Source organism: Salvelinus alpinus, chromosome 5, assembly GCF_045679555.1.
Source record: "Salvelinus alpinus chromosome 5, SLU_Salpinus.1, whole genome shotgun sequence".
NCBI lineage: Eukaryota > Metazoa > Chordata > Actinopteri > Salmoniformes > Salmonidae > Salvelinus > Salvelinus alpinus.
This window is the reverse complement of record NC_092090.1, coordinates 101,097,001-101,120,512: the sequence shown is the minus strand read 5'-3', so window position 1 is coordinate 101,120,512 and position 23,512 is coordinate 101,097,001. Positions and strand designations below refer to the sequence as shown.

At 45.4% G+C, this 23,512-nt stretch overlaps 1 protein-coding gene across 2 annotated transcripts in view; it reads right to left on the bottom strand.

The window, feature by feature from the left end:
- Window positions 1-23,512, bottom strand: part of LOC139577349 (phosphatidate cytidylyltransferase 1-like) — a 101,199-nt gene that overhangs the window by 50,191 nt on the left and 27,496 nt on the right. For both annotated transcript variants that reach the window (XM_071404401.1, XM_071404402.1), the window contains exons 3-5: window positions 21,272-21,368; window positions 16,474-16,571; window positions 579-718 (exon numbers count right to left, since the gene is read on the bottom strand). In XM_071404401.1, the coding sequence (XP_071260502.1) occupies window positions 579-718; window positions 16,474-16,571; window positions 21,272-21,368 (335 nt within the window). The remainder of the gene's footprint in view (window positions 1-578; window positions 719-16,473; window positions 16,572-21,271; window positions 21,369-23,512) is intronic.

Below are 23,512 nucleotides of genomic sequence, written 5' to 3'. Positions count from 1 at the left end.
AGTAGGTGCTAGGCGCACCGGTTTGTGTCAAGAACTGCAACGCTGCTGGGTTTTTCACTTTGTAGATTAAACCGTTCAAAAGATAGGGCCACATTTGTAGGAAGAAAACAGAAACCGGTTACTCACGTCACCCCGGTTGTATGAACCAAGCACGATTTTCTTTCTCTCATGGCCCCATCTTTCAAATCAGGCTGTTAAAATGTGCCTGTATACATGTCGTAATAGACCAGTGTATTAGTACTGCTGTTTCTATGAACAAAGTGACGTAGGATGGATTTACCGACAGACCGTTTAACGTTTAATAACAGCGGCCGGGTGGAACAAACCACCGATTCATATCACCATGGAGATAAGAACTGCACAGGCTTATATATAAACATTATATATTTTTCTTAAGTGTTATTTCTTACTTTTGTAGGTATTTTTTCTTAAAACGGAATTGTTCGTTAAGGGCTTGTAAGTAAGCATTTCACTGTAATACCGGTTGTATTCGGGGGAATGTGACAAATAAAATTGTATTTGATATGTCTATCTTACACTTGTCTTCATGGTACTGCCGACGTTACACTGAGCCTCACCTGCCAGGTAGACAGCGAAGGAGATGAATCTATGGTATCGGACCAGGAACTGGAGCGGTTCTTCTCTCTGCACCAACGCACCAAAGTACTCCGCCAATGTCTCACCATAGAAGAAGTAGTTCACACAAACCAGGAAGTACCTAAAAAACACAAAACAAGTCAGTATCAATCACACAAATCATCATCAGGCTAAAAGTACTTGAAGGAAAACAAGGATTTTCTATTCATTCATTTTGTTTGTGTGTGTGTGTGTGTTTTTTTTGGTTCAGAGGTTAGAGTTCACTTGGTGAAGGGTTGGGCTGTTCAGAGGGCATGCTGTGTACTTTATAAACAGACTTGCCAAGTTAAATAAATAAAAGGTACAATAAAAATAAATAATAAACTTCCAGCATGGCAGTGGCATTTGCTCATGTTTGGCTCAACTCTCGCCTGGGTGTGTATGAGTTTGTTTGTGTGCGTTTATGGGGAAAAAGTTGCTCTGCTCTACAGAACCCCCCCCAAAAAAACAAGGTGAGGGGGGGACTCTATATTCAGACTATTACCTGAAAAATAAAACTAGTCGACATTTTTGACAGAGAGACTGTTAAACCCAACCCTCTCTGTCCCCTGGGATACAAAGGCAGAAACTTCTAGAGAGAGAGAGAGAATTCTCCAGCCCAGCAGAGGCTACCATCCCCCCAGATTCACACCTCTGGCCCTGGGTACTCCGTTGCTAGGGGGTTGCCAAGGGCCCTTCCAGAACACTCTCCCCCGGCTAGAGTCATGTGACCTGGTCAGAAAGGATTGTACCTGGTGAAGATCTCACTAGGCCCTTCCTGTTAGGACACTGGACCTCAACACAACTCACCACTAGCCCCTTCCTGTTAGGACACTGGACCTCACCACAACTCACCACTAGGCCCTTCCTGTTAGGACACTGGACCTCAACACAGCTCACCACTAGGCCCTTCCTGTTAGGACACTGGACCTCAACACAACTCACCACTAGCCCCTTCCTGTTAGGACACTGGACCTCACCACAACTCACCACTAGGCCCTTCCTGTTAGGACACTGGACCTCAACACAGCTCACCACTAGGCCCTTCCTGTTAGGACACTGGACCTCAACACAACTCACCACTAGGCCCTTCCTGTTAGGACACTGGACCTCAACACAACTCACCACTAGGCCCTTCCTGTTAGGACACTGGACCTCAACACAACTCACCACTAGGCCCTTCCTGTTAGGACACTGGACCTCAACACAACTCACCACTAGGCCCTTCCTGTTAGGACACTGCACCACGACAACACAACTCACCACTAGGCCCTTCCTGTTAGGACACTGTACCTCACCACAACTCACCACTAGGCCCTTCCTGTTAGGACACTGGACCTCACCACAACTCACCACTAGGCCCTTCCTGTTAGGACACTGTACCTCACCACAACTCACCACTAGGCCCTTCCTGTTAGGACACTGGACCTCACCACAACTCAACACTAGGCCCTTCCTGTTAGGACACTGGACCTCAACACAACTCACCACTAGGCCCTTCCTGTTAGGACACTGGACCTCACCACAACTCACCACTAGGCCCTTCCTGTTAGGACACTGCACCACGACAACACTTCCTGTTAGGATCCACCCTGGACTTCCTAACCCCGTATTAGTGCATGGACTACCTATTTCCTCCTCTATTTCTGTCTCCTGTCTGGTGATAAAGTGTAGATGGTATCCCTGTCTCCTGTGTGGTGATAAAGTGTAGATGGTATCCCTGTCTCCTGTTTGGTGATAAAGTGTAGCTGGTATCCCTGTCTCCTGTCTCCTGTTTGGTGATAAAGTGTAGATGGTATCCCTGTCTCCTGTGTGGTGATAAAGTGTAGATGGTATCCCTGTCTCCTGTTTGGTGATAAAGTGTAGATGGTATCCCTGTCTCCTGTGTGGTGATAAAGTGTAGATGGTATCCCTGTCTCCTGTTTGGTGATAAAGTGTAGATGGTATCCCTGTCTCCTGTGTGGTGATAAAGTGTAGATGGTATCCCTGTCTCCTATCTGGTGATAAAGTGTAGATGGTATCCCTGTCTCCTGTCTCCTGTGTGTTGATAAAGTGTAGATGGTATCCCTGTCTCCTGTGTGGTGATAAAGTGTAGATGGTATCCCTGTCTCCTGTTTGGTGATAAAGTGTAGATGGTATCCCTGTCTCCTGTCTGGTGATAAAGTGTAGATGGTATCCCTGTCTCCTGTCTCCTGTGTGGTGATAAAGTGTAGATGGTATCCCTGTCTCCTGTGTGGTGATAAAGTGTAGATGGTATCCCTGTCTCCTGTCTGGTGATAAAGTGTAGATGGTATCCCTGTCTCCTGTTTGGTGATAAAGTGTAGATGGTATCCCTGTCTCCTGTCTCCTGTTTGGTGATAAAGTGTAGATGGTATCCCTGTCTCCTGTCTGGTGATAAAGTGTAGATGGTATCCCTGTCTCCTGTCTGGTGATAAAGTGTAGATGGTATCCCTGTCTCCTGTCTCCTGTGTGGTGGTAAAGTGTAGATGGTATCCCTGTCTCCTGTCTGGTGATAAAGTGTAGATGGTATCCCTGTCTCCTGTTTGGTGATAAAGTGTAGATGGTATCCCTGTCTCCTGTCTCCTGTGTGGTGATAAAGTGTAGATGGTATCCCTGTCTCCTGTGTGGTGATAAAGTGTAGATGGTATCCCTGTCTCCTGTCTGGTGATAAAGTGTAGATGGTATCCCTGTCTCCTGTCTGGTGATAAAGTGTAGATGGTATCCCTGTCTCCTGTCTGGTGATAAAGTGTAGATGGTATCCCTGTCTCCTGTGTGGTGATAAAGTGTAGATGGTATCCCTGTCTCCTGTCTGGTGATAAAGTGTAGATGGTATCCCTGTCTCCTGTCTGGTGATAAAGTGTAGATGGTATCCCTGTCTCCTGTCTGGTGATAAAGTGTAGATGGTATCCCTGTCTCCTGTCTCCTGTCTGGTGATAAAGTGTAGATGGTATCCCTGTCTCCTGTCTCCTTTCTGGTGATAAAGTGTAGATGGTATCCCTGTCTCCTGTCTCCTGTCTGGTGATAAAGTGTAGATGGTATCCCTGTCTCCTGTGTGGTGATAAAGTGTAGATGGTATCCCTGTCTCCTGTCTGGTGATAAAGTGTAGATGGTATCCCTGTCTCCTGTGTGGTGGTAAAGTGTAGATGGTATCCCTGTCTCCTGTCTGGTGATAAAGTGTAGATGGTATCCCTGTCTCCTGTGTGGTGATAAAGTGTAGATGGTATCCCTGTCTCCTGTTTGGTGATAAAGTGTAGATGGTATCCCTGTCTCCTGTCTGGTGATAAAGTGTAGATGGTATCCCTGTCTCCTGTGTGGTGATAAAGTGTAGATGGTATCCCTGTCTCCTGTCTGGTGATAAAGTGTAGATGGTATCCCTGTCTCCTGTCTGGTGATAAAGTGTAGATGGTATCCCTGTCTCCTGTTTGGTGATAAAGTGTAGATGGCATCCCTGTCTCCTTTCTGGTGATAAAGTGTAGATGGTATCCCTGTCTCCTGTCTCCTTTCTGGTGATAAAGTGTAGATGGTATCCCTGTCTCCTGTCTCCTGTGTGGTGATAAAGTGTAGATGGTATCCCTGTCTCCTGTTTGGTGATAAAGTGTAGATGGCATCCCTGTCTCCTTTCTGGTGATAAAGTGTAGATGGTATCCCTGTCTCCTGTCTCCTTTCTGGTGATAGTGTAGATGGTATCCCTGTCTCCTTTCTGGTGATAAAGTGTAGATGGTATCCCTGTCTCCTGTCTCCTTTCTGGTGATAAAGTGTAGATGGTATCCCTGTCTCCTGTGTGGTGATAAAGTGTAGATGGTATCCCTGTCTCCTGTCTGGTGATAAAGTGTAGATGGTATCCCTGTCTCCTTTCTGGTGATAAAGTGTAGATGGTATCCCTGTCTCCTGTCTGGTGATAAAGTGTAGATGGTATCCCTGTCTCCTGTGTGGTGATAAAGTGTAGATGGTATCCCTGTCTCCTGTCTCCTGTGTGGTGATAAAGTGTAGATGGTATCCCTGTCTCCTGTCTCCTGTGTGGTGATAAAGTGTAGATGGTATCCCTGTCTCCTGTCTGGTGATAAAGTGTAGATGGTATCCCTGTCTCCTGTGTGGTGATAAAGTGTAGATGGTATCCCTGTCTCCTGTGTGGTGATAAAGTGTAGATGGTATCCCTGTCTCCTGTGTGGTGGTAAAGTGTAGATGGTATCCCTGTCTCCTGTCTGGTGATAAAGTGTAGATGGTATCCCTGTCTCCTGTCTCCTGTGTGGTGATAAAGTGTAGATGGTATCCCTGTCTCCTGTTTGGTGATAAAGTGTAGATGGTATCCCTGTCTCCTGTCTGGTGATAAAGTGTAGATGGTATCCCTGTCTCCTGTCTGGTGATAAAGTGTAGATGGTATCCCTGTCTCCTGTTTGGTGATAAAGTGTAGATGGTATCCCTGTCTCCTTTGTGGTGATAAAGTGTAGATGGTATCCCTGTCTCCTGTCTCCTGTGTGGTGATAAAGTGTAGATGGTATCCCTGTCTCCTGTGTGGTGATAAAGTGTGGATGGTATCCCTGTCTCCTGTCTCCTGTGTGGTGATAAAGTGTAGATGGTATCCCTGTCTCCTGTCTCCTGTGTGGTGATAAAGTGTAGATGGTATCCCTGTCTCCTGTCTCCTGTGTGGTGATAAAGTGTAGATGGTATCCCTGTCTCCTGTTTGGTGATAAAGTGTAGATGGTATCCCTGTCTCCTGTCTGGTGATAAAGTGTAGATGGTATCCCTGTCTCCTGTCTGGTGATAAAGTGTAGATGGTATCCCTGTCTCCTGTGTGGTGGTAAAGTGTAGATGGTATCCCTGTCTCCTGTCTCCTGTTTGGTGATAAAGTGTAGATGGTATCCCTGTCTCCTGTCTCCTGTGTGGTGATAAAGTGTAGATGGTATCCCTGTCTCCTGTTTGGTGATAAAGTGTAGATGGTATCCCTGTCTCCTGTTTGGTGATAAAGTGTAGATGGTATCCCTGTCTCTTGTCTGGTGATAAAGTGTAGATGGTATCCCTGTCTCCTGTGTGGTGGTAAAGTGTAGATGGTATCCCTGTCTCCTGTCTCCTGTGTGGTGATAAAGTGTAGATGGTATCCCTGTCTCCTGTGTGGTGATAAAGTGTAGATGGTATCCCTGTCTCCTGTCTCCTGTTTGGTGATAAAGTGTAGATGGTATCCCTGTCTCCTGTCTCCTGTGTGGTGATAAAGTGTAGATGGTATCCCTGTCTCCTGTTTGGTGATAAAGTGTAGATGGTATCCCTGTCTCCTGTCTGGTGATAAAGTGTAGATGGTATCCCTGTCTCCTGTGTGGTGATAAAGTGTAGATGGTATCCCTGTCTCCTGTCTGGTGATAAAGTGTAGATGGTATCCCTGTCTCCTGTGTGGTGGTAAAGTGTAGATGGTATCCCTGTCTCCTGTCTGGTGATAAAGTGTAGATGGTATCCCTGTCTCCTGTGTGGTGATAAAGTGTAGATGGTATCCCTGTCTCCTGTGTGGTGATAAAGTGTAGATGGTATCCCTGTCTCCTGTTTGGTGATAAAGTGTAGATGGTATCCCTGTCTCCTGTCTGGTGATAAAGTGTAGATGGTATCCCTGTCTCCTGTCTGGTGATAAAGTGTAGATGGTATCCCTGTCTCCTGTTTGGTGATAAAGTGTAGATGGCATCCCTGTCTCCTTTCTGGTGATAAACTGTAGATGGTATCCCTGTCTCCTGTCTCCTTTCTGGTGATAAAGTGTAGATGGTATCCCTGTCTCCTGTCTCCTGTGTGGTGATAAAGTGTAGATGGTATCCCTGTCTCCTGTGTGGTGATAAAGTGTAGATGGTATCCCTGTCTCCTGTCTCCTTTCTGGTGATAAAGTGTAGATGGTATCCCTGTCTCCTGTCTCCTGTCTGGTGATAAAGTGTAGATGGTATCCCTGTCTCCTGTCTGGTGATAAAGTGTAGATGGTATCCCTGTCTCCTGTCTCCTTTCTGGTGATAAAGTGTAGATGGTATCCCTGTCTCCTGTCTCCTGTCTGGTGATAAAGTGTAGATGGTATCCCTGTCTCCTGTCTCCTGTGTGGTGATAAAGTGTAGATGGTATCCCTGTCTCCTGTCTGGTGATAAAGTGTAGATGGTATCCCTGTCTCCTGTGTGGTGATAAAGTGTAGATGGTATCCCTGTCTCCTGTGTGGTGATAAAGTGTAGATGGTATCCCTGTCTCCTGTCTGGTGATAAAGTGTAGATGGTATCCCTGTCTCCTGTCTCCTGTGTGGTGATAAAGTGTAGATGGTATCCCTGTCTCCTGTTTGGTGATAAAGTGTAGATGGTATCCCTGTCTCCTGTCTGGTGATAAAGTGTAGATGGTATCCCTGTCTCCTGTTTGGTGATAAAGTGTAGATGGTATCCCTGTCTCCTTTGTGGTGATAAAGTGTAGATGGTATCCCTGTCTCCTGTCTCCTGTGTGGTGATAAAGTGTAGATGGTATCCCTGTCTCCTGTGTGGTGATAAAGTGTGGATGGTATCCCTGTCTCCTGTGTGGTGATAAAGTGTAGATGGTATCCCTGTCTCCTGTCTCCTGTGTGGTGATAAAGTGTAGATGGTATCCCTGTCTCCTGTTTGGTGATAAAGTGTAGATGGTATCCCTGTCTCCTGTCTGGTGATAAAGTGTAGATGGTATCCCTGTCTCCTGTCTGGTGATAAAGTGTAGATGGTATCCCTGTCTCCTGTGTGGTGGTAAAGTGTAGATGGTATCCCTGTCTCCTGTCTCCTGTTTGGTGATAAAGTGTAGATGGTATCCCTGTCTCCTGTCTCCTGTGTGGTGGTAAAGTGTAGATGGTATCCCTGTCTCCTGTGTGGTGATAAAGTGTGGATGGTATCCCTGTCTCCTGTGTGGTGATAAAGTGTAGATGGTATCCCTGTCTCCTGTCTCCTGTGTGGTGATAAAGTGTAGATGGTATCCCTGTCTCCTGTTTGGTGATAAAGTGTAGATGGTATCCCTGTCTCCTGTCTGGTGATAAAGTGTAGATGGTATCCCTGTCTCCTGTCTGGTGATAAAGTGTAGATGGTATCCCTGTCTCCTGTGTGGTGGTAAAGTGTAGATGGTATCCCTGTCTCCTGTCTCCTGTTTGGTGATAAAGTGTAGATGGTATCCCTGTCTCCTGTCTCCTGTGTGGTGGTAAAGTGTAGATGGTATCCCTGTCTCCTGTGTGGTGATAAAGTGTAGATGGTATCCCTGTCTCCTGTTTGGTGATAAAGTGTAGATGGTATCCCTGTCTCCTGTGTGGTGGTAAAGTGTAGATGGTATCCCTGTCTCCTGTCTGGTGATAAAGTGTAGATGGTATCCCTGTCTCCTGTGTGGTGATAAAGTGTAGATGGTATCCCTGTCTCCTGTGTGGTGATAAAGTGTAGATGGTATCCCTGTCTCCTGTTTGGTGATAAAGTGTAGATGGTATCCCTGTCTCCTGTCTGGTGATAAAGTGTAGATGGTATCCCTGTCTCCTGTCTGGTGATAAAGTGTAGATGGTATCCCTGTCTCCTGTTTGGTGATAAAGTGTAGATGGCATCCCTGTCTCCTTTCTGGTGATAAACTGTAGATGGTATCCCTGTCTCCTGTCTCCTTTCTGGTGATAAAGTGTAGATGGTATCCCTGTCTCCTGTCTCCTGTGTGGTGATAAAGTGTAGATGGTATCCCTGTCTCCTGTGTGGTGATAAAGTGTAGATGGTATCCCTGTCTCCTGTCTCCTTTCTGGTGATAAAGTGTAGATGGTATCCCTGTCTCCTGTCTCCTGTCTGGTGATAAAGTGTAGATGGTATCCCTGTCTCCTGTCTGGTGATAAAGTGTAGATGGTATCCCTGTCTCCTGTCTCCTTTCTGGTGATAAAGTGTAGATGGTATCCCTGTCTCCTGTCTCCTGTCTGGTGATAAAGTGTAGATGGTATCCCTGTCTCCTGTCTCCTGTGTGGTGATAAAGTGTAGATGGTATCCCTGTCTCCTGTCTGGTGATAAAGTGTAGATGGTATCCCTGTCTCCTGTGTGGTGATAAAGTGTAGATGGTATCCCTGTCTCCTGTGTGGTGATAAAGTGTAGATGGTATCCCTGTCTCCTGTCTGGTGATAAAGTGTAGATGGTATCCCTGTCTCCTGTCTCCTGTGTGGTGATAAAGTGTAGATGGTATCCCTGTCTCCTGTTTGGTGATAAAGTGTAGATGGTATCCCTGTCTCCTGTCTGGTGATAAAGTGTAGATGGTATCCCTGTCTCCTGTTTGGTGATAAAGTGTAGATGGTATCCCTGTCTCCTTTGTGGTGATAAAGTGTAGATGGTATCCCTGTCTCCTGTCTCCTGTGTGGTGATAAAGTGTAGATGGTATCCCTGTCTCCTGTGTGGTGATAAAGTGTGGATGGTATCCCTGTCTCCTGTGTGGTGATAAAGTGTAGATGGTATCCCTGTCTCCTGTCTCCTGTGTGGTGATAAAGTGTAGATGGTATCCCTGTCTCCTGTTTGGTGATAAAGTGTAGATGGTATCCCTGTCTCCTGTCTGGTGATAAAGTGTAGATGGTATCCCTGTCTCCTGTCTGGTGATAAAGTGTAGATGGTATCCCTGTCTCCTGTGTGGTGGTAAAGTGTAGATGGTATCCCTGTCTCCTGTCTCCTGTTTGGTGATAAAGTGTAGATGGTATCCCTGTCTCCTGTCTCCTGTGTGGTGGTAAAGTGTAGATGGTATCCCTGTCTCCTGTGTGGTGATAAAGTGTAGATGGTATCCCTGTCTCCTGTTTGGTGATAAAGTGTAGATGGTATCCCTGTCTCCTGTGTGGTGGTAAAGTGTAGATGGTATCCCTGTCTCCTGTCTGGTGATAAAGTGTAGATGGTATCCCTGTCTCCTGTGTGGTGATAAAGTGTAGATGGTATCCCTGTCTCCTGTTTGGTGATAAAGTGTAGATGGTATCCCTGTCTCCTGTGTGGTGATAAAGTGTAGATGGTATCCCTGTCTCCTGTCTGGTGATAAAGTGTAGATGGTATCCCTGTCTCCTGTGTGGTGATAAAGTGTAGATGGTATCCCTGTCTCCTGTCTGGTGATAAAGTGTAGATGGTATCCCTGTCTCCTGTCTGGTGATAAAGTGTAGATGGTATCCCTGTCTCCTGTCTGGTGATAAAGTGTAGATGGTATCCCTGTCTCCTGTCTCCTGTCTGGTGATAAAGTGTAGATGGTATCCCTGTCTCCTTTCTGGTGATAAAGTGTAGATGGTATCCCTGTCTCCTGTCTCCTGTCTGGTGATAAAGTGTAGATGGTATCCCTGTCTCCTGTGTGGTGATAAAGTGTAGATGGTATCCCTGTCTCCTGTGTGGTGATAAAGTGTAGATGGTATCCCTGTCTCCTGTGTGGTGGTAAAGTGTAGATGGTATCCCTGTCTCCTGTCTGGTGGTAAAGTGTAGATGGTATCCCTGTCTCCTGTGTGGTGATAAAGTGTAGATGGTATCCCTGTCTCCTGTGTGGTGATAAAGTGTAGATGGTATCCCTGTCTCCTGTTTGGTGATAAAGTGTAGATGGTATCCCTGTCTCCTGTCTGGTGATAAAGTGTAGATGGTATCCCTGTCTCCTGTCTGGTGATAAAGTGTAGATGGTATCCCTGTCTCCTGTTTGGTGATAAAGTGTAGATGGCATCCCTGTCTCCTTTCTGGTGATAAAGTGTAGATGGTATCCCTGTCTCCTGTCTCCTTTCTGGTGATAAAGTGTAGATGGTATCCCTGTCTCCTGTCTCCTTTCTGGTGATAAAGTGTAGATGGTATCCCTGTCTCCTGTTTGGTGATAAAGTGTAGATGGTATCCCTGTCTCCTGTCTCCTGTTTGGTGATAAAGTGTAGATGGTATCCCTGTCTCCTGTGTGGTGATAAAGTGTAGATGGTATCCCTGTCTCCTGTGTGGTGATAAAGTGTAGATGGTATCCCTGTCTCCTGTCTGGTGATAAAGTGTAGATGGTATCCCTGTCTCCTGTGTGGTGATAAAGTGTAGATGGTATCCCTGTCTCCTGTCTGGTGATAAAGTGTAGATGGTATCCCTGTCTCCTGTCTGGTGATAAAGTGTAGATGGTATCCCTGTCTCCTGTCTGGTGATAAAGTGTAGATGGTATCCCTGTCTCCTGTCTCCTGTCTGGTGATAAAGTGTAGATGGTATCCCTGTCTCCTTTCTGGTGATAAAGTGTAGATGGTATCCCTGTCTCCTGTCTCCTGTCTGGTGATAAAGTGTAGATGGTATCCCTGTCTCCTGTGTGGTGATAAAGTGTAGATGGTATCCCTGTCTCCTGTGTGGTGATAAAGTGTAGATGGTATCCCTGTCTCCTGTCTGGTGATAAAGTGTAGATGGTATCCCTGTCTCCTGTCTGGTGATAAAGTGTAGATGGTATCCCTGTCTCCTGTCTCCTGTCTGGTGATAAAGTGTAGATGGTATCCCTGTCTCCTTTCTGGTGATAAAGTGTAGATGGTATCCCTGTCTCCTGTCTCCTGTCTGGTGATAAAGTGTAGATGGTATCCCTGTCTCCTGTGTGGTGATAAAGTGTAGATGGTATCCCTGTCTCCTGTGTGGTGATAAAGTGTAGATGGTATCCCTGTCTCCTGTGTGGTGGTAAAGTGTAGATGGTATCCCTGTCTCCTGTCTGGTGATAAAGTGTAGATGGTATCCCTGTCTCCTGTGTGGTGATAAAGTGTAGATGGTATCCCTGTCTCCTGTGTGGTGATAAAGTGTAGATGGTATCCCTGTCTCCTGTTTGGTGATAAAGTGTAGATGGTATCCCTGTCTCCTGTTTGGTGATAAAGTGTAGATGGTATCCCTGTCTCCTGTGTGGTGATAAAGTGTAGATGGTATCCCTGTCTCCTGTTTGGTGATAAAGTGTAGATGGTATCCCTGTCTCCTGTCTGGTGATAAAGTGTAGATGGTATCCCTGTCTCCTGTCTGGTGATAAAGTGTAGATGGTATCCCTGTCTCCTGTTTGGTGATAAAGTGTAGATGGCATCCCTGTCTCCTTTCTGGTGATAAAGTGTAGATGGTATCCCTGTCTCCTGTCTCCTTTCTGGTGATAAAGTGTAGATGGTATCCCTGTCTCCTGTCTCCTTTCTGGTGATAAAGTGTAGATGGTATCCCTGTCTCCTGTCTCCTGTTTGGTGATAAAGTGTAGATGGTATCCCTGTCTCCTGTCTCCTGTTTGGTGATAAAGTGTAGATGGTATCCCGGTCTCCTGTCTGGTGATAAAGTGTAGATGGTATCCCTGTCTCCTGTCTCCTTTCTGGTGATAAAGTGTAGATGGTATCCCTGTCTCCTGTCTCCTGTGTGGTGATAAAGTGTAGATGGTATCCCTGTCTCCTGTCTCCTGTTTGGTGATAAAGTGTAGATGGTATCCCTGTCTCCTGTCTGGTGATAAAGTGTAGATGGTATCCCTGTCTCCTGTCTGGTGGTAAAGTGTAGATGGTATCCCTGTCTCCTGTGTGGTGATAAAGTGTAGATGGTATCCCTGTCTCCTGTCTGGTGATAAAGTGTAGATGGTATCCCTGTCTCCTGTGTGGTGATAAAGTGTAGATGGTATCCCTGTCTCCTGTTTGGTGATAAAGTGTAGATGGTATCCCTGTCTCCTGTCTGGTGATAAAGTGTAGATGGTATCCCTGTCTCCTGTCTGGTGATAAAGTGTAGATGGTATCCCTGTCTCCTGTTTGGTGATAAAGTGTAGATGGTATCCCTGTCTCCTTTGTGGTGATAAAGTGTAGATGGTATCCCTGTCTCCTGTCTCCTGTGTGGTGATAAAGTGTAGATGGTATCCCTGTCTCCTGTGTGGTGATAAAGTGTGGATGGTATCCCTGTCTCCTGTTTGGTGATAAAGTGTAGATGGTATCCCTGTCTCCTGTTTGGTGATAAAGTGTAGATGGTATCCCTGTCTCCTGTCTGGTGATAAAGTGTAGATGGTATCCCTGTCTCCTGTCTGGTGATAAAGTGTAGATGGTATCCCTGTCTCCTGTGTGGTGGTAAAGTGTAGATGGTATCCCTGTCTCCTGTCTCCTGTTTGGTGATAAAGTGTAGATGGTATCCCTGTCTCCTGTTTGGTGATAAAGTGTAGATGGTATCGCTGTCTCCTGTTTGGTGATAAAGTGTAGATGGTATCCCTGTCTCCTGTCTCCTGTGTGGTGATAAAGTGTAGATGGTATCCCTGTCTCCTGTTTGGTGATAAAGTGTAGATGGTATCGCTGTCTCCTGTTTGGTGATAAAGTGTAGATGGTATCCCTGTCTCTTGTCTGGTGATAAAGTGTAGATGGTATCCCTGTCTCCTGTTTGGTGGTAAAGTGTAGATGGTATCCCTGTCTCCTGTCTCCTGTGTGGTGATAAAGTGTAGATGGTATCCCTGTCTCCTGTGTGGTGGTAAAGTGTAGATGGTATCCCTGTCTCCTGTTTGGTGATAAAGTGTAGATGGTATCCCTGTCTCCTGTCTCCTGTGTGGTGATAAAGTGTAGATGGTATCCCTGTCTCCTGTGTGGTGGTAAAGTGTAGATGGTATCCCTGTCTCCTGTTTGGTGATAAAGTGTAGATGGTATCCCTGTCTCCTGTCTCCTGTGTGGTGATAAAGTGTAGATGGTATCCCTGTCTCCTGTTTGGTGATAAAGTGTAGATGGTATCCCTGTCTCCTGTCTCCTGTGTGGTGATAAAGTGTAGATGGTATCCCTGTCTCCTTTCTGGTGATAAAGTGTAGATGGTATCCCTGTCTCCTGTCTCCTGTGTGGTGATAAAGTGTAGATGGTATCCCTGTCTCCTGTCTCCTGTGTGGTGATAAAGTGTAGATGGTATCCCTGTCTCCTGTGTGGTGATAAAGTGTAGATGGTATCCCTGTCTCCTGTTTGGTGATAAAGTGTAGATGGTATCCCTGTCTCCTGTCTCCTGTTTGGTGATAAAGTGTAGATGGTATCCCTGTCTCCTGTGTGGTGGTAAAGTGTAGATGGTATCCCTGTCTCCTGTCTCCTGTGTGGTGATAAAGTGTAGATGGTATCCCTGTCTCCTGTGTGGTGGTAAAGTGTAGATGGTATCCCTGTCTCCTGTTTGGTGATAAAGTGTAGATGGTATCCCTGTCTCCTGTCTCCTGTGTGGTGATAAAGTGTAGATGGTATCCCTGTCTCCTGTTTGGTGATAAAGTGTAGATGGTATCCCTGTCTCCTGTTTGGTGATAAAGTGTAGATGGTATCCCTGTCTCCTGTCTCCTGTTTGGTGATAAAGTGTAGATGGTATCCCTGTCTCCTGTCTCCTGTTTGGTGATAAAGTGTAGATGGTATCCCGGTCTCCTGTCTGGTGATAAAGTGTAGATGGTATCCCTGTCTCCTGTCTGGTGGTAAAGTGTAGATGGTATCCCTGTCTCCTGTTTGGTGATACAGTGTAGATGGTATCCCTGTCTCCTGTCTGGTGATAAAGTGTAGATGGTATCCCTGTCTCCTGTTTGGTGATACAGTGTAGATGGTATCCCTGTCTCCTGTGTGGTGATAAAGTGTAGATGGTATCCCTGTCTCCTGTGTGGTGATAAAGTGTAGATGGTATCCCTGTCTCCTATCTGGTGATAAAGTGTAGATGGTATCCCTGTCTCCTTTCTGGTGATAAAGTGTAGATGGTATCCCTGTCTCCTGTGTGGTGATAAAGTGTAGATGGTATCCCTGTCTCCTGTTTGGTGATAAAGTGTAGATGGTATCCCTGTCTCCTGTCTCCTGTTTGGTGATAAAGTGTAGATGGTATCCCTGTCTCCTGTCTCCTATCTGGTGATAAAGTGTAGATGGTATCCCTGTCTCCTATCTGGTGATAAAGTGTAGATGGTATCCCTGTCTCCTGTCTGGTGGTAAAGTGTAGATGGTATCCCTGTCTCCTGTCTGGTGATAGTGTAGATGGTATCCCTGTCTCCTGTGTGGTGATAAAGTGTAGATGGTATCCCTGTCTCCTGTCTCCTGTTTGGTGATAAAGTGTAGATGGTATCCCTGTCTCCTGTCTGGTGATAAAGTGTAGATGGTATCCCTGTCTCCTGTGTGGTGATAAAGTGTAGATGGTATCCCTGTCTCCTGTCTCCTGTGTGGTGATAAAGTGTAGATGGTATCCCTGTCTCCTGTGTGGTGATAAAGTGTAGATGGTATCCCTGTCTCCTGTGTGGTGATAAAGTGTAGATGGTATCCCTGTCTCCTGTCTCCTGTTTGGTGATAAAGTGTAGATGGTATCCCTGTCTCCTGTCTGGTGATAAAGTGTAGATGGTATCCCTGTCTCCTGTCTGGTGATAAAGTGTAGATGGTATCCCTGTCTCCTGTGTGGTGATAAAGTGTAGATGGTATCCCTGTCTCCTGTCTGGTGATAAAGTGTAGATGGTATCCCTGTCTCCTGTCTGGTGATAAAGTGTAGATGGTATCCCTGTCTCCTGTCTGGTGATAAAGTGTAGATGGTATCCCTGTCTCCTGTGTGGTGATAAAGTGTAGATGGTATCCCTGTCTCCTGTCTGGTGATAAAGTGTAGATGGTATCCCTGTCTCCTTTCTGGTGATAAAGTGTAGATGGTATCCCTGTCTCCTGTGTGGTGATAAAGTGTAGATGGTATCCCTGTCTCCTGTTTGGTGATAAAGTGTAGATGGTATCCCTGTCTCCTGTTTGGTGATAAAGTGTAGATGGTATCCCTGTCTCCTGTCTGGTGGTAAAGTGTAGATGGTATCCCTGTCTCCTGTCTCCTGTGTGGTGATAAAGTGTAGATGGTATCCCTGTCTCCTGTCTGGTGGTAAAGTGTAGATGGTATCCCTGTCTCCTGTCTGGTGGTAAAGTGTAGATGGTATCCCTGTCTCCTGTTTGGTGATAAAGTGTAGATGGTATCCCTGTCTCCTGTCTGGTGGTAAAGTGTAGATGGTATCCCTGTCTCCTGTCTCCTGTGTGGTGATAAAGTGTAGATGGTATCCCTGTCTCCTGTCTCCTGTTTGGTGATAAAGTGTAGATGGTATCCCTGTCTCCTGTCTGGTGGTAAAGTGTAGATGGTATCCCTGTCTCCTGTCTCCTGTCTGGTGATAAAGTGTAGATGGTATCCCTGTCTCCTGTCTGGTGGTAAAGTGTAGATGGTATCCCTGTCTCCTGTCTCCTGTGTGGTGATAAAGTGTAGATGGTATCCCTGTCTCCTGTCTGGTGATAAAGTGTAGATGGTATCCCTGTCTCCTGTCTGGTGATAAAGTGTAGATGGTATCCCTGTCTCCTGTGTGGTGATAAAGTGTAGATGGTATCCCTGTCTCCTGTCTGGTGATAAAGTGTAGATGGTATCCCTGTCTCCTTTCTGGTGATAAAGTGTAGATGGTATCCCTGTCTCCTGTCTCCCGTCTGGTGATAAAGTGTAGATGGTATCCCTGTCTCCTGTCTCCTGTGTGGTGATAAAGTGTAGATGGTATCCCTGTCTCCTGTCTGGTGATAAAGTGTAGATGGTATCCCTGTCTCCTGTCTGGTGATAAAGTGTAGATGGTATCCCTGTCTCCTGTCTGGTGATAAAGTGTAGATGGTATCCCTGTCTCCTGTGTGGTGATAAAGTGTAGATGGTATCCCTGACTCCTGCTGGTCATTCTACGTCCTCTAACCTGGACTCGGGACAGTCGCATCTACAATCAAAACCGGAAACCGTTGATGGCTCTCTATTTTCCAGAGATGCAGAGAGATGAGAGAGAGAGAGAAGGGGGGGGGGGGGGGGGGGCAGAGAGAAGAGAGAGAGGGACAGAGAGAAGAGAAAAGAGAGCGAGAGAGAGAGAGAGACAGAGAGAGAGAAAAACGAGAGGGGGGAGGGGGAGATAGAGGGAGAGAGATGGGACTGTGAAAAAAAGGATCATCGCGATTGAAAGAAAGATATAGTTGGACCTTACCAGCTGAGTGTCCTGAACCAGGGCAACTCGTAGGAATGGTAGACTCTGTAGCCGATATCTATGATCTCCTGAAAACACTTGATCTGGATGGTCATCACCTACCAATGAGAGAGAACGAGAGGGGGGGGGTTGAGAGAGGAGTTAGGACCAGTGTTGGGGGTCATGTAACTCGTGTGGCACGTTATTTAATTGTCAGCCATTTTTTCTGTTAATACAAGTTAGTGCTAGTTTGACCACCAGAGTGGCATCTTAAAGAAGCATTTGATTTAGTCTTCCATATTGACATTTCCAGAAAACTGAAAACCTTTTTTGTAATAACATAGTACATGGGATTGATTTTAAGAAATATTATGGTGTTTCTATTCCAAGAAAAACAAAAACCCTCTGGGTTTCCATTAGGATGGAACGGGAAAATTTGGCGCTGTACAACGTGACGGTCGGCAGTACAGTACTGGGCTATTTCGCTAAAGAATCCCTGTGTCGTGCGGGCACGCGGGAGACCGGGGTTCAATTCCCCGACGGGGAGGAAGTAGTAGGCTGTCCTTGTAAATAAGAATTTTGTCTTCTAATTATATAAAGATTATACTAAGAGCGTACCATTTCTACATCCTAATTTTCTAATTCTAGTCTAACCAATACCCAAATGGAGATTAAGAGAAAATAAAAATCTCATTGATTTATCAAGACCAGTCCCCATGCGTGTCTCAGAGCAGCGCGAAACGGTGCTAAAATAGTTGTAGGCTTTTGCTTCTACCGTAACTTCAATATGCTCTTTAAATAAATAATAACTACACCACTTTTAAGAGCACATTACTCAACACTAATGAAACTCATTCCGCCCATGGTGGGCCTCCAGTATATCTACATATATATATATATATTTCTATTCTGTTCAATGACTCTCCGCCAATAATTACATTTAAAGGATTGGAGGACTCTAAATTAATATCTACGGGGCATTTTACATTAGATATTCTCACAGATCCTAAGTGGCTTTTATATAATTCAAAATTAATTTGATAATAATAAATCGCTTTGTTTAGAAAGTAACACAATTTTGGAGATTTCGTTTTCATTTCATCTGGAGTGAGTGAGAAAAAGGCAATTCTTGAACATAGGGGTGAGACATTCTTACAAATGTGTAAATAAAGCCAGTTTGTTATTTTGAATTATTTATTTCTGGAGAAACCTAACTTGATTATTTAGCAGACATCACTTGCTTATATTCAGTCAAGACATTTATCTTAAGAATATCATGGAATATCATGGAACATTTTCGTTTCTCCATGCTCGTTCTCAGAGCAGGTCAGAGAGGTGTTTCTGGGACCACGTCGTGGTAGGATTATAGCAGTATTTTGTAACGTTTAGGCCTATTTACATATATATTGTATATGTATATATATATTTCTATTATTGTACCTAATGTTGACTATTTGGCTAAATCTATTTTTCTCTTCTCCGAAATGCAGACAATGATCCAAAACACACTGCCACCCGGGTTTGCATTGCAAATGTTTGCATTGCAAATGAGGGCATAAACTGGGTCAAGACGCCAGCAGAGTAAGTAGACCTTTATGTAGTAAAATAAAGGTTAAATAAATAAAAGACGTACACCACCTACGGTACATCTAAAAAAATAACAATTCTCTCAACTCTATATGTAGGTCTCCTGATTAAAACCCGATCGAACTTGTTTGGCATCAACTGAAAACATTAATCCGTAACTCTGCCGACAAGCAAAAGATGAACTGATCTAGGCCATCGAGATGTTTTGGCTGGAGAAACTGACGATCCAACAACTACATTGGTCATCTCAGCAATGTTTTACCTGCGGTCGTGGAGGCGGGTGGAAGTGAGACTAAAATGTAGTTTAAATAAACATTTGAATGTCTTTTCTCATTATTTTATGAACGAAAGTATAAAGATGTTGATGAATAAATACTGTCCTGCTGTTTTGAGGTAGAAATGTAACACTTTAGAGAACTTAAGCATCGAATACATTGCAAGTTGAGGGATTTTCACAACAGTAGCCGGGCTATAAAAAGTATATTGTCCTGTTAATAGGAAACATTAGCATGATGGGCTACACCTGCTATAGTACTACAGTAATATACCTGCTACAGTACTACAGTACTACAGTACTACAGTAATATACCTGCTACAGTACTACACTACTACACCTGCTATAGTACTACAGTACTACAGTAATATACCTGCTACAGTACTACAGTACTACACCTGCTATAGTACTACAGTAATATACCTGCTACAGTACTACAGTAATATACCTGCTACAGTACTACAGTACTACACCTGCTACAGTACTACAGTAATATACTATACCTGCTACAGTACTACAGTACTACACCTGCTATAGTACTACAGTACTACAGTAATATACCTGCTACAGTACTACACCTGCTATAGTACTACAGTACTACAGTAATATACCTGCTACAGTACTACAGTACTACACCTGCTATAGTACTACAGTACTACAGTAATATACCTGCTACAGTACTACACCTGCTATAGTACTACAGTACTATACCTGCTACAGTACTACAGTACTACACCTGCTATAGTACTACAGTACTACAGTAATATACCTGCTACAGTACTACAGTAATATACCTGCTACAGTACTACAGTAATATACCTGCTACAGTACTACAGTACTACAGTAATATACCTGCTACAGTACTACAGTAATATACCTGCTACAGTACTACAGTACACTTGTGAAAAACAAGTGTTTGAAAACCGGTTTTCAAAATGCCTCCAGTTGTCCATCACTACTGTAAATAAAAACACAGCATGTTGTTTACATATTGTTTACATTCTTTATTGTAACCACAATGTCACAAATCATTTGTTATCTACCTTTCCAATTACTTTTAGAGTTAAAGATTTACAAATGTGCGCTTTAAAATTATTAGTTACATTGTTTTACATCGAACATGCAGAATATTTTTTCTTTAAAATTGTTTTATGTAGGCGGCTACATTTTTGACCAGTTGCAATTGTAAGTAGGCCTCATAAAAACAAAATCCTACTTCTATTAGGCTATTAAGCCTCATAACTTAACTGGCCGAGGTAGGCTAATTTATATAGGTCTAGGCTGCGAAGAAATAGACTCCAATTAAGCCCTCTTAGTCAAATTAAAATGAAGATTATTGTTGAACTGAATTGCTCGACTGGTGTAGGATCTCCATCTGTTGGTGTGCAACACTTGCTTAACACCTTAGCTATATAGTTCAAGTTGGGGAGGGGGGTTTCACACCTAGCTCAGGTTGGAGAAGGGGGGTTCACACCTAGCTCAGGTTGGAGAAGGGGGGGTTCACACCTAGCTCAGGTTGGAGAAGGGGGGGTTCACATCTGGCTCAGGTTGGAGAAGGGGGGGTTCACATCTGGCTCAGGTTGGGGGAGGGGGGGTTCACATCTAGCTCAGTTTGGAGAAGGGGGGGTTCACATCTGGCTCAGGTTGGAGAAGGGGGGGTTCACATCTAGCTCAGTTTGGAGAAGGGGGGGTTCACACCTAGCTCAGGTTGGAGAAGGGGGGGTTCACATCTAGCTCAGGTTGGAGAAGGGGGGGTTCACATCTGGCTCAGGTTGGGGGAGGGGGGGTTCACATCTAGCTCAGTTTGGAGAAGGGGGGGTTCACATCTGGCTCAGGTTGGAGGAGGGGGGGTCACATCTAGCTCAGGTTGGAGGAGGGGAGGGGGGGTTCACATCTAGCTCAGGTTGGAGAAGGGGGGGTCACATCTAGCTCAGGTTGGGGGAGGGGGGTTCACATCTAGCTCAGTTTGGAGAAGGGGGGGTTCACATCTGGCTCAGGTTGGAGGAGGGGGGTTCACATCTGGCTCAGGTTGGAGGAGGGGAGGGGGGGGTTCACATCTAGCTCAGGTTGGAGAAGGGGGGGTTCACATCTAGCTCAGGTTGGAGAAGGGGGGTTCACATCTAGCTCAGGTTGGAGAAGGGGGGGTCACATCTAGCTCAGGTTGGAGAAGGGGGGTTCACATCTAGCTCAGGTTGGAGGGGGGGTCACATCTAGCTCAGGTTGGAGAAGGGGGGTTCACATCTAGCTCAGTTTGGGGAGGGGGGGGTTCACACCTAGCTCAGGTTGGGGGGGGGGGGGGGTCCACACCTAGCTCAGGTTGGGGAGGGGGGGTCACACCTAGCTCAGGTTGGGGAGGGGGGGTTCACATCTAGCTCAGGTTGGGGTCACACCTAGCTCAGGTTGGGGAGGGGGGGGTTCACACCTAGCTCAGGTTGGGGAGGGGGGGTTCACACCTAGCTCAGGTTGGGGAGGGGGGGGTCACACCTAGCTCAGGTTGGGGAGGTCACACCTAGCTCAGGTTGGGGAGGGGGGGGTCACACCTAACTCAGGTTGGGGAGGGGGGGGTCACACCTAACTCAGGTTGGGGAGGGGGAGGGGGGGTTCACACCTAGCTCAGGTTGGGGAGGGGGAGGGGGGAGGGGGGGTTCACACCTAGCTCAGGTTGGGGAGGGGGGGGTCACACCTAGCTCAGGTTGGGGAGGGGGGGGTCACACCTAGCTCAGGTTGGGGAGGGGAGGTTCACACCTAGCTCAGGTTGGGGAGGGGGGGTTCACACCTAGCTCAGGTTGGGGAGGGGGGGGGGGGTCACACCTAGCTCGGCTATTAGACAATTCAGTAAAGGTTGAATAGTCTATTGTTCAGCAAATAGCCCATAATAATAAATAGCCCAAATAGAAACATATGAACATGTTATGAAGCCACATACCACTACTATGAACATGTTATGAAGCTACATACCACTACTATGAGCATGATAGGTCCCAGGTAGATCATCATGAAGAATCCTGATATCATGGCCATGGATAGAACGCCTCGTATACAGCAATTCTTCCATCTGGAAAAAGAGACAAACATCAATACACACAGACACATCAATACACACAGACACATCAATACACACAGACACATCAATACATACAGACACACAGACACATCAATACACACAGACACATCAATACACACAGACACATCAATACACACAGACACATCAATACACACAGACACATCAATACACACAGACACATCAATACACACAGACACACAGACACATCAATACACACAGACACATCAATACACACAGACACATCAATACACACAGACACATCAATACACACAGACACACAGCTCATCAATACACACAGACACACAGACACATCAATACACACAGATACACAGAAACATCAATAAACAAAGATACACAGAAACATCAATACACACAGATACACAGAAACATCAATAAACACAGATACACAGAAACATCAACACACACAGATACACAGAAACATCAATAAACACAGATACACAGAAACATCAATAAACACAGATACACAGACACATCAATACACACAGACACACAGCACATCAATGTAGGCCTGCATAAACCCCCAATATCTCTACATAGTCATTAAAACAAAGCTGTCCTGTTTCTACAGTTGAACAAAGCTATCGGTCATTGGATGCCTACAGTGAGCTCCAACAGTATTGGGACATTGACCCATTTGTTGTAGTTTTGCCTCTGTACTCCAGCACTTTGGATTTGAAAATGACACAATGACTATGGGGTTAAAGTGCAAACCGCCAGCTTTAATTTGAGGGTATTTTCATCCATATCGGGTGAATCGTTTATAAATTACAGTACTTCCTGTACATAGTAGTCTCCCCCCCATTTTAGGGCACCAAAAGTATTGGACAAATTCACTATAAAGAATAGAATCTGAACACTTCTATATTGATGTGGATGCTGCCATGGTTACGGATAATCCTGATTGAATCGTGAATAACGATAAGTGAGAAAGTTAAACGCACAAATATCATACCTCCAAGACATGCAAACCAGGACAGCATGTTATTTTTTTAGGAATATGGGACCAAATACTAATCTTTTGACTTCTTTAATACCTACTTCTAAGTCCCCTAAAATGAGGGGGGGGACTACGTACAGGAAGTAGTGTAATTTCTATGGATGAAAATACCCTCAAATTAAAGCTGCACTTTATCCTCAAATATAAAGTGTTGAAGTACAGAGCCAAAACCAACCATTTTTCACTGGCCCAATACTGTTGGAGCGCATTAATGTTTGGTACATAAATCTAGACAGGCTAAACACACTTGATTGTACACACAGGATAGGCATGCTTAAATCCAGGAATAAACTGGTGTACAGAGACGGGTACAGGAGCGTCACTGTTCACTGTGTGCTGCCGCCTTGCTGCCTCCGCAAGCCAATTCAACTTGAAATGTCCCTGCAACTCTCCTTACTCTATAATGCTGGACTAATGTAGTGTCCCTCCCACCTCTCATTACTCTATAATGCTGGACTAATGTGGAGTCCCTCCCACCTCTCATTACTCTATAATGCTGGACTAATGTGGTGTCCCTCCCACCTCTCATTACTCTATAATGCTGGACTAATGTGGTGTCCCTCCCACCTCTCATTACTCTATAATGCTGGACTAATGTGGTGTCCCTCCCACCTCTCATTACTCTATAATGCTGGACTAATGTGGTGTCCCTCCCACCTCTCATTACTCTATAATGCTGGACTAATGTGGTGTCCCTCCCACCTCTCGTTACTCTATAATGCTGGACTAATGTGGAGTCCCTCCCACCTCTCGTTACTCTATAATGCTGGACTAATGTGGTGTCCCTCCCACCTCTCATTACTCTATAATGCTGGACTAATGTGGTGTCCCTCCCACCTCTCATTACTCTATAATGCTGGACTAATGTGGTGTCCCTCCCACCTCTCGTTACTCTATAATGCTGGACTAATGTGGAGTCCCTCCCACCTCTCGTTACTCTATAATGCTGGACTAATGTGGTGTCCCTCCCACCTCTCATTACTCTATAATGCTGGACTAATGTGGTGTCCCTCCCACCTCTCATTACTCTATAATGCTGGACTAATGTGGAGTCCCTCCCACCTCTCATTACTCTATAATGCTGGACTAATGTGGTGTCCCTCCCACCTCTCATTAC